The sequence below is a fragment of the Desarmillaria tabescens genome, assembly GCF_030435595.1.
Source record: "Desarmillaria tabescens strain CCBAS 213 chromosome Unknown EV420scaffold_23, whole genome shotgun sequence".
In the NCBI taxonomy this organism is placed as follows: domain Eukaryota; kingdom Fungi; phylum Basidiomycota; class Agaricomycetes; order Agaricales; family Physalacriaceae; genus Desarmillaria; species Desarmillaria tabescens.
The window spans coordinates 286850-305028 of record NW_026848322.1 but is presented as its reverse complement, the minus strand read 5'-3'; the positions used below and the strand labels follow the sequence as shown (position 1 = coordinate 305028).

General features: G+C 48.1%; 3 protein-coding genes across 3 annotated transcripts; all 3 read left to right on the top strand.

Annotated features, from left to right (window-relative positions):
* The first annotated feature begins 3289 nt into the window (after window positions 1-3289).
* Window positions 3290-4249, top strand: EV420DRAFT_539042 (uncharacterized protein). The gene is made up of 3 exons (XM_060482503.1): window positions 3290-3394; window positions 3456-3554; window positions 3615-4249. Exons 2-3 carry the CDS (start codon window positions 3504-3506, stop codon window positions 4032-4034), a joined length of 471 nt encoding a protein of 156 aa, XP_060329396.1. The 5' UTR covers window positions 3290-3394; window positions 3456-3503; the 3' UTR covers window positions 4035-4249.
* A 906-nt stretch (window positions 4250-5155) lies between these two features.
* Window positions 5156-7081, top strand: EV420DRAFT_539018 (uncharacterized protein). Its single transcript, XM_060482502.1, has 5 exons — window positions 5156-5553; window positions 5611-5756; window positions 5812-6028; window positions 6087-6277; window positions 6323-7081. The coding sequence occupies exons 1-5, from the start codon at window positions 5397-5399 to the stop codon at window positions 7019-7021; spliced, it is 1410 nt and encodes a 469-aa protein (XP_060329395.1). The 5' UTR covers window positions 5156-5396; the 3' UTR covers window positions 7022-7081.
* Window positions 7082-13820: 6739 nt separating this feature from the next.
* On the top strand, window positions 13821-14369 carry EV420DRAFT_1272044 (uncharacterized protein; the record flags this gene model as incomplete). The annotated part of the gene is made up of 2 exons (XM_060467676.1): window positions 13821-13970; window positions 14022-14369. Coding segments are annotated over 2 exons (498 nt in total), but the record flags the coding sequence as incomplete, so codon positions are not given.
* Between the last annotated feature and the right edge of the window lie 3810 nt (window positions 14370-18179).

Here is an 18179-nt window from a genome sequence, read left to right as displayed (position 1 = left end):
CAGCCAACAGTCGAGTCATATGGGTGCGGATGTTCCAGACATATCTTAGGAAAGCGTTATGTCTTTCGGCCGACCAAAAATCGATTCTCACCGTAGTCGGTTATCGTTCGTCTGGTGGTGATGGCGATGTCGGCGTGCTGGGGTCGGGCGGAATGGAACGAAATTTGCGGCATTTTATGACGATGTGACCGGTGACTCGATTCAAGAGAGATATAAAAGCTGAATGCTCAGGTATGTACCCATATCTCTCATTATCCAACCATTCTCATGTGTATCACTGCTAGGTGCTCTTTTTGCTCGGGAAACATCTTCGGAGGGTTGCCTATGCCTCAAGGTGGTGGACAACGCCTTGATACTCTGCTCGAGCTGCCAGCAGTACCGAGGATGGATCCACGTGTTACTCTCCGACGCCGCCGTCGTCAAGACCTTCGACAACCACATTGGTTGTGAGTTTTCTTGGGGGCATGACGAGAAGCTAGTCCGCACGCACACTCTACTTTTGGGAGATATCGATGAGCCATCTATAGGCACAACCTCAGGGTTAGGCGAGACCCATCCAGCTCTGCGACGCAAGATCCTTCGTAACCCTGCGGCGGTTTAAGGCAAGTTTTTTTTTGGGTGCACCACCCTCTACCTATTCTCATTTCTTCCTCCCACATATAACAGGTTTGGCTTGGGGTAGCTCTAAACAGCTGTAGAATCCATTTGAGATGCATGTTCTTGTCTTACTATTAGTGCCCGAATACATAGGATAACATTTGTAGACTTCTAAGTCGTGCCGACAGCGCCACGAACTTCGAGCATATGGATATGCTCATACCATCTCTGTTATTTCTATCTTACAGTCAGCAAGCTTCCGTCCCGCCGCTGCATTCCTTGGCTTCATCATCATCTATTCCTAGCGAGTAGGCCATTACATCTGCCTGCCTATTGTCCTCTTCATTTTAGTTATTCACGTCGACGAAGTTTCTGTCATCACGATGGCGTAGACGTCATAATTCTGACGTTCTATTTGAAATAATTTTTCTCTATTTCTTTTCCTTCCTTCAACTCACTTCGCTTTCCCATATAAAAGCCATTCCTACACGGCTTGTAAAAAGCTTGACTAGCGCGTCTTTCAGCAGTCTCCCTTGTCCATGAAACCAGGTTGTCGTCGCGGTTGATTCGCGTCCGATGCAAGTCATCCGTTCGACACCTAGGCTTAGTGTTATGAGTGCGCATGAGAATCCTCTACACATTTACTTAACATTGCGCCCTTAGATTTCGAGATCTCTTGTGTTTAAAAATGTATTCTGTTTTATTATTGCTTTCTTGCGATCCTTATCGATTATTCTTCGTGTACTCCATCGGACGGTTTTGCAATAGGTCGGCGAGGGTCTAATTTACTGTTCAGTTGTACAGTATGCGTACATAAATCGCACTCTTGACGATTATACTTGGCGGAGGGGCGTAATGATATGTTAATCGGGCCAGGGCCAGTGACATGGAGACATGGGAACGCTAATATGTCCTTGATGTGATCAACCAGATGGGTGCCTTGGCCTGGGACCCTGGCCGGTTACCAAATATTATCTGGAGAAATTATACAGGGACATCAGCTCAGACGCAAGGACGTCGGACCCATAAGGACCTACTCCCGAGTCTCGAGTAGGCGGAATCCGACCTTTTCTTTCTCTTCACAGCTAAGTCGATCAGCAGTCTTCGAGATGACCTAGCTGTGCATACCTATGACTGCGTTATTGTCGTACACCATCTTAGAGCAACAGCAGATGCAGGTACGTGTTTAAAAGCTGGCATTGAGACAGCGTGGACTCGGAGTTAGGTTTTTCCTCGGCGTTTGCCGTCGATGCCAGCTTACCTGGTTCGGGTTCTCTCTTACCGGTTGCTTGACTTCTCGTTCATTCACAACTTCCAAGTACCCAACGTCTCCTAAGTTTCTTGTTATCCAGGTCACTGGGCGACGACAGATGTAAAGACAAAGTCGTTCTTTTTCCCGGAAATAGCTGGCGTGGAGCTTGTTACAACAACCCAGGTGTCTGGCACCGTGTCAAATGCGCTCAGGTGCGTTGCGATATCTTTCATTCTAACATTGACTTAAATACAAGGACATTAGAACTGTCTCTACTCTTCCCAGGAAATTTTCCAACTTCCCCGAAGGATTTATGTGGCCTTTGGCCGATGTTTTTCCCCGCTTCACTAAGACCTTGTTGACTTGTTGTTGACGAGAAGGTTTGGCTGTTGGCAACGCTTCCTTATCGATATCGCGGACTAGCAAGGATAATCAATGAAATCACTAATGAATAAGCAGTGGAATTCATTCCTTTTTTTTTCATCCTGTCTCCCTGCGCGCGACGTTCTAAACAGACTCCCTCGTCGAGACTCGAGGTTTCATCTCATCAAAGAAGTGTACGCGAAGCTGATCCTTGGAACATAGCAGTACTACTGGGAGTACTGATGAAGACAGTGCATTATGGAGAGGCGGTTGAAAGAAATTACGAAGGCAGCGTAGCGCCTTAAAATGAGAAGGAACAAGCAGGGGCCCACGGCGACGTGGTAGCCTCCTGCTTGACGAACCCGAGGTGCAAGCCTCAGCGACAATAGGCGCGCTGAATGATGTGCTCCTCTTCAATAGACACTTCTAATCAGCTGTGTACCGAACACCGAGTGCATTCATGCTTTTTGGTGCGAGTTCTCATCTGGACCAGGCGCCAATACTCTCATCTGAAGGACTGGGACTCGTCAATCAGTTACAAATTATCGCCTCTTCGATCTCCTTCCTTATACCCATTGGCCAAGACGACAACTTCCAAGTTCCAACATGACCTTGCAACACCCCTCTGGACCGGTGACTTATATTGATACATTAATTCCTCTCATTTGGGCCTTTCAGACAGTTTTATCTTTGGGAAGTTTTGGTGCGCATGTGTCCGATTTTTCCGGGTATTTTTAATCCCCTACTTCATTCCAGGTTCTTGTACTGGTAAAGTTTCGTGGCATCGCTTTCGACGTGAGAACACTCTGATTTCCCTATCTGGCTTTTGTTGTCGCGCAAATTCAAGACGACAATTTCATCGGACTTCAGAAGAGTGACAGAGTGGTAAGTCTAGTTACTTAGTGGTTTCAAGTTCTAATTGTTCCGCAGGCAATGATCACAGCTTGAACCCAAACTTACATGCACTCGATAGTTATAAGTACCTCATCCATTCACATGCTCAGCCTGCTTTTGGCGACATTCTTTCGCTACCACCGCTTCATTTATTGACATATCAGCTCTGCCCACAGTCACGATCCTATGAGTCCGCACAGAATGTAGAAGGATTTTTAGTGGTGTTGAATTTCGCTCGCTCCAGGCCCATTACTCCCCGGGAGTGTACGAGCGTTGCAGAGAGCATCTGTAAGCACATAGCTTTAGGCATTATGTCGGCTTCTGGCGAAATGCTGACTCCGTACCCCAGATCTTCCTCCGTTTATTTACTTCGACCTTCGCATGCAAATTTGTTTGAATGCTATATCCGAGTGGCAGACGTTTCCGTGATGCTCTCCACTGTGCTCTAGTATGTTGTTTTAATGTCGCTTCGTTTTAACAGAAACTGTCACTGATGAACCTCCGATAGCAGAGGGCACTCTTATGCTTTATTGAATATTTATCGATCTTGGTATCGTGGGTATCCACATACAGACATCCTACTCTAAGGAAATATACTTATGCGTCTCCAGAGAAATCTCGAAGTCGACACGATAACATTCAGGCACTGATATGGAATGCATCAACCAGTACCCGCTCCGTAGTACATCAACCCCTGATAACAACGGTACTAGAAGCTAGGGCTTCGCACCGTACCGTCGACGGTATACGGCCGTATAGCCACGGTACAGTGACGGGCGACGGCTGGTCCGTATACCGTACCGTCAAGACTCTTAGAACTAGGTTGACGGTACGGTACGGGTATATAGACGGCCGTGACGGTCGTCAATACGGCCGTAAGGTAGTAGGGAAATGTATTACTCGTACAGAAAGTACACTTACAGTTTGACAGCACTATCTAAGAGTTCATTGACAGCTGTATGAGCTAGATGTAGGCAGTGCTTGACCAACATCAATACTACAGGCTTGATGGAGACCCCGTATTCATCCAGCTTCTCAGCCTCAAGAGCGTCTTTCATCCGGCCTGCCTTTCCGGTACGTTGTCCACGGCCAAGAGGTTCTGTTCAAGATCAATGACTAGTCAAAGCATGAGAGACATTGAATGATACGTACCTGATGCTTGGGGCTTGGAGGCAGCTTCAGGTCCTGCCATTGGCACATCGTCGTCCACATCGTGATAAAAGTTGATTTTCGAAGGGGATTTCAAGTTTCCATCAGCGGCGAGGGCGCACTGATCTGCCATGATGCTCAGAATGGGGTGGTAAATCTGCGAAAAAAAAGTACTATTTTATAAACTCCTCTGGGTTAAAATTGAGCCATATTTGACAGATGCACCGGCCACCCGTGGGCAATGTATTTTGAAATATGAGCGGAGAGTAAAGGGATGAAACAGGAGTAGGGCAGAGGCAGCAGAAGTAGGGAAGAACAAGTATTTGTGCCTGCCATAAGAATGAGAGCTTTATGTGAGTGAGCGAAACAAGAGCTGGCTGTAGCGTTGAAGAGATCGCAGTGCCAGTGCATCGTGGTACGATGTTGAGCACATGGTAAACACATATACACCGTGATCTGATGAGGGTTATTTTTAAACAACCTACACGGCCGTCGAGTGCCGTATAACGGCCGTCTTTATACGGTTGTTAACGGGCGACGGGATATCCGTATACCGTCCGTGTCTGGGCAAAGTATTTTGCCAGACGGAACGGGTACGGTACCCGTATGACGGCACCCGTATAACCGTACTATACGGTAACGGTGCGAAGCCCTACTAGAAGCTCTGTTTGCCGCCTTGTGACCTGTTCAGCACTTATGTCCTAACACGATGGCTTATATGATTCCGGGGACATACTGTATCCAAGCCTATGGTGGCGCGTATCCTTTCTTATCCGCATCTACCCTGTCAATGCTTGTAGCGGGTAGCGGTGCCTATTTTGAATCATCCGAACACAAGTTCGGACAAGCCAGCAGTGGAAAGCTACGACAAAACAGTATGTTGTTTCATTCACAATTTCTCGGTCCTGCTCATCAAACGCTTCTAATATCATCTGACGATATGGCGCTTATACAAAATAACAGCCGTCAGAAAAATGGAAGGTATTGCCTCACTTCGTCAATTATTATATCTAGCCGCCACCGCGCCCACCTGCACATTGTGTTATTTTAAGCCAGACGTTACCTGGATAGGATAAGCCGTCACGTATCCACTGAGTTCGTATTCGTTTTGGATGCCTGCGATACGGCGGGGGTCTGCAGCATGGGCGCCTACTTCGTCTTTCTCCTCCTCACAGACGACGACATGGCCGGCCACTTTCATCCCCAGCAAAATCTCTATGACGATGTCATTCATGATACTTGCTTTGAGCCGGGCGGGACTCTTCGTTCGATTCCCTCGAATGCAATCGTTGTTCGCGGTCAGTCTACCTATTCATTGATGCTACTGATGTCAGAACGCTTATGCTCCGCCATAGATCAGGTCAGCTTCTATCAGGACCACTACGAAGCGTCAGGAACTGGCAGAACCATGTTTCAACTCCTCAGAAATAACCATGAAGTTATTATCTGGGGACCTCCTCTCAAAGAGCGTGAGGGCCTCTTGAAGGAGCTAGAATTGATTGTATGTGTCTTAGCTTCTTCAGCCCTCCAGAGCAGACTTAATGTTACGTTCGTAGGAATCACTTCTCAATTCTATCGATTTTGACGATATCCGCCAAGCAACGTTGTATATTGCATGGGACGCCCATGCTCGCCTTATTCCTCAGGAGCAAAGACTCCTTCAAATTCCATATTTGGCCGGATATCCTTGCATCGAAGAAAGCCAGCTCCAAGTGACCGAATGGTTTCAGGTCGGCTGGAAGCGTGCATTGTTGAACGGGGTCAGGCCAGTCGGTGGGTATTACTACCGTGATAGACGCTCGTGGAGATGTACTCATAATATACTTCACAGAAGTAGAATACGCTTACAACCTCACATCGTCATTGGCCTTGCAATGTATGATAGACGCGTGTCGAGACCTAGAACCGCTGGATTTGACTACTCCAGTTTTGGCATGTCTGGCTCGTGATGGCCGTATGATTGGAGTAGTCAAATGTGTAGAAGATGGAGCACGAATGGTATCGTATGAAGACCGCACCTTAGTACGTGCTGATCTGAGATTGCTTCGCATTTCTGACCCCACGTAGATTTACAGCGCTTTTCGAAAAATGCAGAAGCGTCACATCTACCTTCTTGAAGGTCACGACATGGATCCGTCTGCTGTTTTAATAGTCGACGATAAGGTCAGGTTCGTCGACATGGCTCTCAAAAGATGGTTCAGCCCGAACGTTTTCATCTATGACCGGACCATACACGATAAACAACAGCTGAAACAAGCGCAGCGGTCGCACTGGAGGCAGGCTGAATTACTTTTCGAGCGCATCAACGCGAGACCTGCCACTAGCATCCGATATCGACCATGCGAATACCGCCTCATCAACGTCATTTCTGCACCAGAAATGCCTTTGATCGCATTCTCGGCGAGTCCTTCGGTTGTATCAAAAAGGCGGGAAAAGCGCAGGAAGAGATCTAGCGAACCATCATTGGACGCCGCATATGACGAAGAATATTTGCCCGGACGAGACAAGACTATCTGGACACGACGGTGTAAGATTGTGCTGAACCAGTGCAACCCCTTCCTCAGGTACTACCCATGTCCTCGTATGATCATCAACTCAGAGTCGGCCCTTTCTCCTAGATCCCTATACCCAGTTCCCAGTATGCCTCACGATACTTCTTCTCCTAGGATGCCCCATGGCAGCATACCCGAACATCGTTCAGGCCCGTCCTTCTGCGAGGAGGAAAATATTATAGAATCCAGTTGGCTCGAAGAATTTGAGTTCTGATTACTCGTGTCTTCATAAGCATTTACTCCCTTTCAAGATTTCAGACTTGTGCCTTATGATAAGGGTAGCCGTATTGTACCAAGCCGAACGCAGGTATACCCGGTCATACCGACCCTAATTTATAATTTAGAGGTTATGAAACAATTTTGTATTCTCCGAGCGCTTGACAAAGCAATGCACGCCTCTGTTTGCGGATAGATCCATATGGATGGATGGAGTTTTTATTCTGATCACTGTCCCTAAGAAGGAAACTAACCAGAGTCCGTACTACGCGTGCATTACCTACCTAATCCACTACGCTACGGTACCGAACGAACGTTGGGCCTCACTGATACAGTCACGTCCTCGCAAGGTACGGCCTCTCAGCACCAGCGTCAACGCCGTGAGATCTGCTATAGATAAGTACGATGATTATGATGTCACACTGCTCATGCCTGGGTGTATCACAGTGACTTCCTCGGTTTGTGCTCTACTTGTTCCAGTAGTACTTCCTACCCCTACCAACCCAGCCTCAGCAGTAGGTCGGAATCGTTCCTCCAAGTCAACGATTTACGGTGCAGAGAAATATGTCCAAGTTCAAGAGCATGAACCTTGATAGTGACGTTAGTGACTTCCGATCAACTTCCGATGCCACTTTCACCACGTTATAAGTTATGATCAAAATGGTCAGAGAAACTGTCATCCTGGTAGGAGGTAACATGAACTCCGAGATATTTATGCTGGTTCATCCATTCTAGTATCTGGCCAAGGAGTGGCAGGGGACACAGCAGCTTCCCAAAACACATACATTTGGTCTGTAGACTTCAGGATGTTCATTGCGAAACTGTTACGTGAGGTCTACGGCCCAAAAGTGTCAAGATAAACTTGCAGTCCGCGTAGGATGGTCTCTCCCATCAACGTTAGTGCTTGGCAGAACAAGATTGCCACGAGGTTTGCGGGTGGTCTGAAAACAAACCTCACGTGAGTCATTGCGTCAAGATGACGACTAAAGCAACAGCCCAACAACCTGAAGAACTGTACAGTTCCCCCTATCCATGAACCTTAAATAATGAATCATCAGATGGAAGGACTATAGAGCAGAAGAAAAACAGAAAGGATGTTATCTCCTGTTAAAAAGTACATGATGTATCCCCAGTCGTAGCCTCAACCTTCTCGTCTGGCATAATATCCAGACAGCCATCCCATGAGTATCGCAAGTCAAGAAAATTAACTCAGCAACAGTCAATTGAACCTGAACACTGTACAACCACTTGGAGTGACCCAGCGCACAAGCTTGGAGTCGCCCAGTCGAGGGGAGGGGACCTACTCAGCGCACAAGCTTGAGTAAGGTCACCTCTCAGAGCCCTATAGATGGGGTGAAGTATACCACCCACAGTCCTGGTGTCTCATCCCAGTGCTCATAGAGCAGCTAGAGATACCGACATGCAGGAAGACAGTGTTCTGAGGGTGTTCGAGGTCTGGAGAGCATGGAGACGTGAAGGGTCGGCATAAAACGAGGACCTGAGCCAAGGCCGTCCGTCTGGCTAGTTATTTTGACATGCTCACCCCTTGGTCATTGGCACCTGGGGCAGAGGCCTCAGAAGACCATGAACACTTCCAGGTACGAACTCCTGGCGAGGATCTAGTCCACAGCCGCCAAAGTGTCGAATCGTGTGTCATCCGGGTAATCTGCAAGCCATCCATCAAAGCAAACGCTCTCAGGGCTGTATGCAACGTCTTGCAGCACACAAAGAGGCTTTTCAGATGTGGCGAGGTGAGAATTTGGACCCAGATGGAGATGACATGATGGGGAGGGGACGGTGTGATACACGCATTGCGCATAGTATTGGTGTACCAATCATGTAATATGGACAGTGGGGAACCCACAAGAGCGAGCATTAGCGTTCGTAGTATGGGAGCATATGAGACCAATCTTTAGTCCGGAATTTCATACCCAGGTCCCGGTCTTGTGGAGGATGACTAGAATGTGACAGACCACAGTTAATAGATGTCGTGAAGTGCTCCTAACGGAACGGCCACCTACCCCATCAATGCAAGTCAGAACGTAACTAGTGTGCCTTGCTACAAAATGGTGGTCGATATGAGATCATTGACGAAGGCCAAGAAGGACGTTGCTTGTTCACGTGGATCGCACCCAACTTGTAGGTCACTCTAGTGTCATCCTACAGACAGTCACAAAGTGAGATGGGGCTTTTGCCAAGGCAGCAAACCTTGATTAAACCATGGTTTTTTCCCTGGTTTGTCCTTCAGATACATCTTTCATGACAATCTCCTGAGTGAGCCTATCAGCCGGTTCAACGCCTCCACAGTGGGGATAAGAACAAAATAGCAAGCAGTGATTTGACTGTTTGACAAAAAGGTATGGGTTGTGGAGTACGCGCCTTCTGTCTGGAGCTACGAGAAAGAATGGGGCACATTTCACAGCATGAGCTCGACCAAGAAAAGGTCACTTTCGGGGGCTCAAAAGCTAAACAGACGTTCAGTCTGATTGGCCGGCTGAAAATGAGAAACAGCTTTGTGGCATCCAAAATGGCACTGTAAATGCTTACGCATCAACGTATAGCGTCTAGCCATATTCATATTATAAGAACGTCCCGAAGTTTTGGAATTCTTAAATTCTACTAGTACGTACTGCCGTGACTGTGTACGTAATGTCTGGAACCGGTGTTCACTGTGTGGACACTGCCGTGTAATGCTACCTACCTACCTATCTACCGCAGGGGAGGAAAATGATGTGCAGGCTCAGTTTCTGTGCAGCCTCTCGTTGTGCATGGAGGCATAGGCGGAAAAGGCCACGGAACGACATTAGATGTCTGTTGTGGAGACTTATGTTATAGGCGGTGTCAGAAATAAGGACTTTTGATGGACGAGCAATGACTGGTACTGTTTTTGGCTTAGGTCACTGTTGAGACATTGAAAATCATCTGGATTTTAAGTTTTCTGGCCGCATCGCATGTCCTGGGTTCTCCTGTAATTCTTTCAGTGAGCAGGGAGGGAGGTTTTGTCCTGGTTGAGGGAGGTGGAGTCATGGTGCTAGCCTTATCCCTTGACTGTGACACGGAGAGTTTCAATAAGTTATCGAAGCAGGCGAGAGTGCACAGCAAATTATGTTGCAAAAGGGCTATCGCTCCACCTCTAAACATTCAAGAAGTAGTATGGAAAACTATCATGTTGATGTAGACATATAAGGTTTGGCTTTGTGAGAAATATGTACTGTATAAGTGTGAGGAAGTCTTTACACTCGTGAACTGATGACATACCACGATGGTCTGCAGCGAGATAGTGAACCTCAGATTCTACAGGACAGTAAAAGACTTGGGATAGACTGGGCATGCTATGCGTGCAGGTGCTCCAGAATAAGTTTCAAGGGCTGGTTGGAATATGGGCTTACTTGCCTCAGACATGTGGTTGATGGTCTCGGGTGTGAAGATGGGACATGTGCGGTTCTTGTACCCCGATCCCATGATCAGCAGCTTGGTAGTTTCGCTTCCAAGAGCTGCTGTAAGGCCACCTTCAGTATTAAGACTTTCCTGAGTGTCAGTACCGCCTCATTTACAGCAATACCTGTCATACCTAGACCATGACACTGGGGTTGCGGGGGAGCATCACGAACAACTTTGGCAGCTTGAACAAAGCATGGCAATATCGTCCAAGACTTGGTTGCAAAAACAAAGCTTCTTGAAGATAGTCGCCGAGCAGAAGCAGCATCGTCCAATGACGCACATGGTATCTGAGGACGGTGGAGAGAAACGAAAACATCGCATTTTATACTCTGCTTAGAACACGCATGTTCCACCAAGAGATCAATAGCTGACCGTCACGGACTAAGCTGATGATTCATATCAAGCCTTGGATGCAAACATACGGAGGTCTAAGCAAAGATCCCAAGCTCTCCGCCGTCCCCATGGGATAGCTCCTGCCTTCGTCAAAGGCTGACCATGGATTCCCTGTGAAACAGTCACTGTGATGGGCTGTGCTGTCTTCAGAGTGAGTGATGTTACCTGGGTTTCACTTCCCTGAAGTGTTTTCTCCTTGCCGAGTACGAATGAACACCTATGAGGAAAGGGGAAAGTTGGGACATAAAACAACAATAAATCTGGCCGATAGCTTCCAGGAAGGGAACTGGTAAGGTAGGCAGATCAGCGCATGTGAATGTATTGGTACCGCATAAATTTGATTGAATGGATGTCTTCGAATACCGAGGTTAAACAGAATGACATTGCTGGGGGAAAGGGGGAACCAGCCATCTTGACAACCGGGATGCTCCCGGACACCACAGGGATGATTCCACGATAGCCAATTTTCACAGTGAGTTGACCAAGTTCTGTGAACCTCGTGCCGGCTGTCTGGAAAACAGAAACCTTGGAGCTTTATCTCGTCCGATTGTGAAGTCGAGTGTGAGATATTTGCACAAGAGACACGTGGAAGGCATCATGGTTCTGTCGACCACAAGAACTCTTGCAATAATAAGAGCAGAGAACCTATTTTTGCCTGGTGGTGCATTGAATTGAGAAAAGGATCAAAGCTCCTTGACAGAACTATCACCAGTCATCACTCATATGTGAATTGGAGAGCGGGGTGATAGAGACGGTGACTAATGGAAATGGAAATTTCCTCAGCTGATGAAGCTATGCTTGACCTCAGTGTAGGCATCAATCCGCATTCAAAGGTTCATTTCCAGGGAACGGGTTCCAACTATCAAAGACAATAGGCACGTCTATCCTGAATAGTGATATATTAGATTCGCAATTTATATCAGATTCTGACTACTTACTAGAAAGCTCCCATCCCACGAATAAAAGAGACACATGATCTTCGAACGGGCGGGATCCTTGCACAGCCAGATTGATGTCAACGGCACTATGCCCCTTCCACAAATTGCAGCCAAGTGTCATCATTTTTGCCTGCAGAGCTTTCCATGCCTGACTGCATATATGGTCGCCAAAAGGAACATCCACTTTACTAGAGTATGCCATTATGGAGCGGAACCTACAGCCATCCAAATGGCTGACGAGATTAGGAATCTAGGTAACACTCAATACATCGATGATGATGCAAACAAAATCTGAGTGTTCGCCATTGTATGTGCAATCCATAAGTAGGATGCCCTCGGTTCTTTGGCGGGCACAGTACCAAATTGATCGCCATTCCCAAGGACCTAGCAACGTATGGGACATGAACACAGAGCAATGAAAGGATTTGAAAAGGCATACAGGTGCTTTGAGTCATTGCTGTGGTATCTCCACAACGAAACCATTGGAAGGATTATATTCCCTTCTGAAAAATCCACTTTTCATGCTGCCCGTGACTCCATAGACCAGCTCTCTGCAATACCCAACGAAAACATCTTGACACATTTGGTCACGTAACTCCATTCCTAAGCATAGAGGTGAGGTAGAAGGTAGGTTGTTGTCCTGAACAGAAGTTGCCACCGTCTTGAGCTCTCCAGAGAGGAAACTGTGCACCCAGAAGGTTCTGGAGTCTATATAACATTCAGTACCTTGGCAATGACCCAAATCAGATCTACGTATGTGGAAACTGTTCAGGAAATAGATAGTGGGCATTCACATATCAAGAGTGGCACAAAAGATGGTCATTGTCATTCATTGGTTCCGCATATATGCAGAGTGAATAGCCTGGATACGTTAGAAGGATGATAATAATATCGCCGAGTCAGAATATCCATTCTGTGGTGCCCAAGCAGGGCTCTTCTAGACATACTGCTCTTGGCTGTGACATCCAACAATGACCAACTGTGGCATCGCAGGGACCATGCGCCATGTCATAAAGTTGAAAAACAATGTACTGCTGATTATTTGATCCCAGATAGATGTAGTCACCGTCGCCTAGAATGTCAACCAGAGGTCAATGTTGTGCAAAGGAGAAGAATGAGAGGTGTACCACGATACAGCACCCTCAACGTCTTTCACCCAGCATCCTGCTCGAGTATCAAGTGCCGACAAAAGAGTTGATGATGTGGTGAGCGAGGAAGAGCACGGTGGTAACGGACAAAGGGTCTGCGATGTCCGCCACAGCTCTTTCAATCGACCACCACGACTCCGGGTTCACTGCAGTTCTGTACGCACCTTCTAATCTCATTTCTGTAGCAACACATTTCGAACAGTAGGTTGATTACTGTTTCGATGATTTTCTCAATGCACAGAAGGTGACAATGGCCGATGTTCTCCTAGAGTTCATTGAGCACATCATCGACGAGCTCAGCGACCACCACAACTCCCTTGTCACAGCGCTATCCATTTCCCGAGCCTTCCATGGTCGAGCCCTGTACTGTCTCTTCCAAACCACTCACCAATATTTCCAAGCAGGGCTCTTCCAGACATGCCGCTCTTCACTGTGACATCCAACGACCAACTGAGGTGTCACAGAGACTATGTGCCGTGTCATCCAAGTTGAAAAGCAATTTACTGCTGAATATTTAATCCTAGATGTAGTCAAGAAAACAGCGGAACTCCAGACCGAGTTCTCTGAAGCTTCCTTCAACAGCCTTCATCATGCAGTACTGGCAGTGCTTGCCTGATAACACTATCTTCTGTGGTCATGCCTTCCTTTGCCATATCCGACGATGCAAGTCAGAAGAAGCCTGCTGAAGGGAAAACTCAACCCGACAATGATGAGGGGCCTGAAGTCGAGAATTCGACCTACTACTTGTCCTGCAGAAGAAAATCTAGTAGAGGACTGATGGGCATGAAAATGCGTAAATATTTAGTTAAAGGTGTGTGTTATTAATTGCTGCTTTAGCATCGTGAAACTCATTGAAAATCAAGGGAATGATCCATTCGACTACGAACAGAAATTCCTCGAAGACAAGCAATATGAAGAACTGGGTCCTGCTGCCAGGGTATGGAGGACATACCTTGAAGAGTGCACTGGGTTTGACATTGAGATGGTGGAGGGATGGAGGGATGGATTGGACATTTTGCTAGCTTTCGTGAGTATGAATAGTAGTAAATCTAATTTCCCTTTGTTAACGAATGGATAGGCTGGTCTTTTCTCTGCTGTGGTTACTACATTTGTCGCACAGACGTCCCAGAGCCTTCAAGTTGACTATGATCAAGTCACAGCATCGCTACTGTTTGAGCTTATCGATATCCAGCATGTGGCAGCCAATGGTTCCCTCGTGAATGACATCCTTTGTTCAGGCCTCACTCTATTCTTAGATTTTCATCCTACAACATCCGATTCATTGATCAATGGACTGTGGTTCACAAGTCTCTCATTCAGCCTGACTACTGCACTCTTCGCTGTCCTGACGAAACAATGGGTCCATCAATACATGGCAGTAACATCGGGCACACTTCAAAACAGATGCCGTGTGCGTTATTTTTGATACATGGTGCTGCAGAAGTGGCACGTGGTATTACGATTTCGTGCTCTATCTTATCTTATCGGCTCTCTCTCGTAATCCTACTATGCTAATTCTCCGGACTTGATCGCATTCCCCATGAGGGTTTAGTGTGTTTACCGCACTGTTGCAGACTCTTGTAGTATATTTAGCATGACCCAAACTGTATTTAAGTAGCTCAACTGTAGGTCTTAAACCTCAGTCTCGAACTAAAGTTTATTCACCCGATAACTTAGTCTGAACTCACTCTCGCTAAACTAAGCGGAAGCTCCCTGCACACAAACCTGCAAGCAACATAAAGTGCCTGACCGAAGTGCGAGTCACACTTAGTTGTTTGATCTTGTTTGTGTAATCGGTCACTAACAATTAGTTCGAGACTTTCTCTCTCTTCACCAACGCCAGCATTGATGAAGACAAACGAATGAACCCTATCGAACAAACCATCGCTGACTTCATAGGGCTACAAGGCTTCATCGCCATAGCCTATCTTACGTTCCTATATGGATACGAATACCGAAGAAGAGAGGGGCTCGTCCCCGAAGAAGCTATCCCCGTTGAAGCCCCCAACCAGGAGGCTAGACGACCGGAAACACCCCCCCCCCCGACTACGCCCCTCCAGACAACGTCATTTACCGATTCATCTTCATCACCGATGATGACATCATCACAGAGGACACAGACTCCAACTCTGAAGTGGAAGGATGGCCTGCACAAAGAGGCCCAGTCATTGAAGAAGAAGAAGAGCGAGGAGTCTACGAAAGGGGGATGGACGAGCGTGTTCTCTCTCCCATTACTGAGGAAGAAAGTGAAGGGGAAAGTGAAGGAAGTGACCCCTGGAACGCCCCTTCCCCCACTTCAACCGAGAACTCAGCCGCCAACCCTGGATATGATACAGACGGACAGCGCCTCTATCAAAGAGGGCTTAGATATCATCTGGGAGAAAGAGGAACGGCTGAAAATGGAACTAGAAGCAGTTCAGATGAAGAAAGCAGTGGCACAGAGGAGGACAGTAGCAGTGACGAGCTCCCAGGGCCACGCAACAACTGGTCTCCCCCAAGGCTGGACTCACAAGGGGAGACCTGGGGCTACTACTACGCCCGTGACGATTCCTCAGACTGATGAGGGAAGCTACCTCAACCTCGTCACGCGTCCCAACACCCCAATCATCATCAACGATAGGGCCGGGGAAGCAACTATTCGAGCTCGACCAATGCGAGCCCACGTACGACGCCGACGCCAGCTGCGATGTATGCAGACAAATACAGGACTATGCCGATGCATGGCTCATGTTTGAAGGAATCGAACCCCCTTCCTCCGTCGTCCCCTTTGCCATCTACCCACTCGTGCCCAAACACCCCCTCGCAGCCCCCGTCCCATTCATTGCCCCCTGGGTATGGGACCGACCCCGAAGGCCAGACTTCGATCAAGTCGTTCTCAGGGTCAACGAGTGGGCCCAAATTATCAGAAACTGGAACAGAATTGTTACAGGAAGCGAGGAGCCTTTCGAGCGAGTCTGACCCATCAGACTTAGAAGAAGGCGAAATCTACGAGAACCCTGGAATCGGGCTGCCTTCGATTTGGAGCAGTTACACCAGGCAGGGGAGTATGGAGACAAAGACATCATACCAGAGTTCGTGGAAGGATCTAGCTCGGGAGCCTACTGAGGCCGAGCTAGTCAATATGACATATTTGGAAATGTTGCACTGGACAGAAAAGAAGCTGCCAAGAGAGATTTCGTGGAACGGATCCCTGCAAGGCCGCCATTTCCAGAACAACAAAAACAATCACATTGGAAGCCAGGTACTATATCGGGAGACCATCTTCCACACAAACCTTCTATGGAACCAAGTGCACCCAGACGACTACACCGACTCAGGAGAATGGTACAAAGTACCAGCACCGTCGGAAACGGAAAGCGAGGAAACGGTGGACCTTAGTCACCTATCAATCCTCAGAAGGACAGGGTACGTTGACCCTAGCCGGCTATTCACGGCGGCAGGAACACCTGGAAGCGTGGCCGCAGCAGCACCTATACCGGTAGCAAGACCAGCACCGGCAGGACCCGTGCCCCCAGTATCTCCACATCACAACCCAGCCTTATGATCCCTCCCATGACCCACAGCCATCCCTATCCCCTGCCAACCCAGTACAACCACCGACCACGCCCCCACCGTTCCTAGTCGGAACGGCGAACACCAACCCATGGGGACAAGTAAAACCCCAGTTGGCTGAACCACCGGAGAAATTCTCAGGGGCATCGAATGACGTAGACAGATTTTTCAACCAATGCGAAGACTATTTCGCGGTATTCCCACAGCAGTTCACCATGAACACACATGGCCAAAGCCCGAGCAGAATTGTATTCTGCACGTTCCGGTTTACAGGAAAAGCCTTACATTGGTGGAATGATGCTAGGGATGACTACTACGATCCCACTTGCGACCACTTGCGATATCTGGCCTATCATGTATTCAAACAGATCGTCGAGGACCAGTTCCGCACCGACGCAGAAGTAGAACTCAAACTACAAGAGTTCAAGCGTCTGCGACAAAACACGTACAAATCGGCGAAAGAATTCTTCCGGGACTTCGAAAGGCTAGCCCGAGAAGCAAGGAAACGCCACAATGAAGAGTACATGATCGAGATCCTAAAGCCGGCCATCCGGAAAAACATAAAGGCAGCTATACACGCTACAGGCACCGCGTTGCCATGCACCTATACCGAATGGAAGTTCCGGGTGGAACAAATGGACTATAACTATCGCGTGGGACTAGCAGAAGACGCAGGGAAGGTGCCGGGGAACCAGGGACAACAGAATAAAGGGAAGACGGGGAACTCGGGAAATGCCCAGAACGACAAGAAGACCAGTACTGGCACCACATACGGGGGCCAGGGGCAGCCGATGGAAATAGACCGCCTTCGAAAGGAAGGGCGTTGTTTCCGCTGTGGTCACAAGGGGCATCGCAAGCAAGACAACAAGTGCCCAAAGGACGAAAGCACTTGGCTTGTCAAGCACCAACCCAAGTTCTCCCGCGCAGAAGTCCGGGCCATGTATCAACAAGTACTAAGAGACAAAGAGCAGGAGGCTTCCACATCGAAGATCGAGGAGGTAAAAGACGAGCCGGCGGCATAAGCGACAAATGCGCATTGGCTAAGGACTTAATTTCATCTAGTGTATCTCTGAACAATACATCTATTTTCACGCATTCACAAAATGAAATTAACAAGTCGCATAAAAGGAACGATGTACAGGGGATTTCCACCGTGCTCGAAGAAGAACCCCACTCAAGCTCCTTGGCCACTGGTGCTGGTAAAACAGCGCAAACCGTTAGTACGGTGAAAGGTGGTGGGAAACCCGGGATCAACATCACTCCATCGAGGGCAGATGACAGTGCGGGGAACAGAGGAAGAGCGGCCGAGCCCACAGTGAGCAGTGAAGAACCCCACTCGGGGGTGGAATGTACGTGCCAGCCACGAGTGACCGGCTGCCCTCATTGTGGAATGGAGCTGCAAGAGGGAACGTGAATCCCCAACAACAAAACCGCTGCCCCGCAAAGAACAGTCAAGATGACCGGGGACCCCATCCCAACCATAACGGTGCGTTTACCTCCCTCATCACTAACACATAATGGCACCGAGGGCTTGTGTTCCTCGGTGGGCGGGTTGGTGGGCCCATTATGTGTTTCTCCTATGCCAAATAAAAATACTGTTTCCCTTGAAGAGATACCCAATGAGGAAGACGACTACAGTTACCAACAAAGCCTCAAGAAAGCAAAAGGGGAAGACCCGGTGATA

Bases quoted from the DNA above. Each gene is read 5' to 3' on its own strand.
- EV420DRAFT_539042 (XM_060482503.1), top strand. From the start codon at position 3,504: ATGCTATATCCGAGTGGCAGACGTTTCCGTGATGCTCTCCACTGTGCT. The intron at 3,555-3,614 runs GTATGTTGTTTT...AACCTCCGATAG, and splicing joins ATGCTCTCCACTGTGCTCTA to CAGAGGGCACTCTTATGCTT.
- EV420DRAFT_539018 (XM_060482502.1), top strand. From the start codon at position 5,397: ATGGGCGCCTACTTCGTCTTTCTCCTCCTCACAGACGACGACATGGCC. The intron at 5,554-5,610 runs GTCAGTCTACCT...GCTCCGCCATAG, and splicing joins GAATGCAATCGTTGTTCGCG to ATCAGGTCAGCTTCTATCAG. The intron at 6,029-6,086 runs GTGGGTATTACT...TATACTTCACAG, and splicing joins GAACGGGGTCAGGCCAGTCG to AAGTAGAATACGCTTACAAC.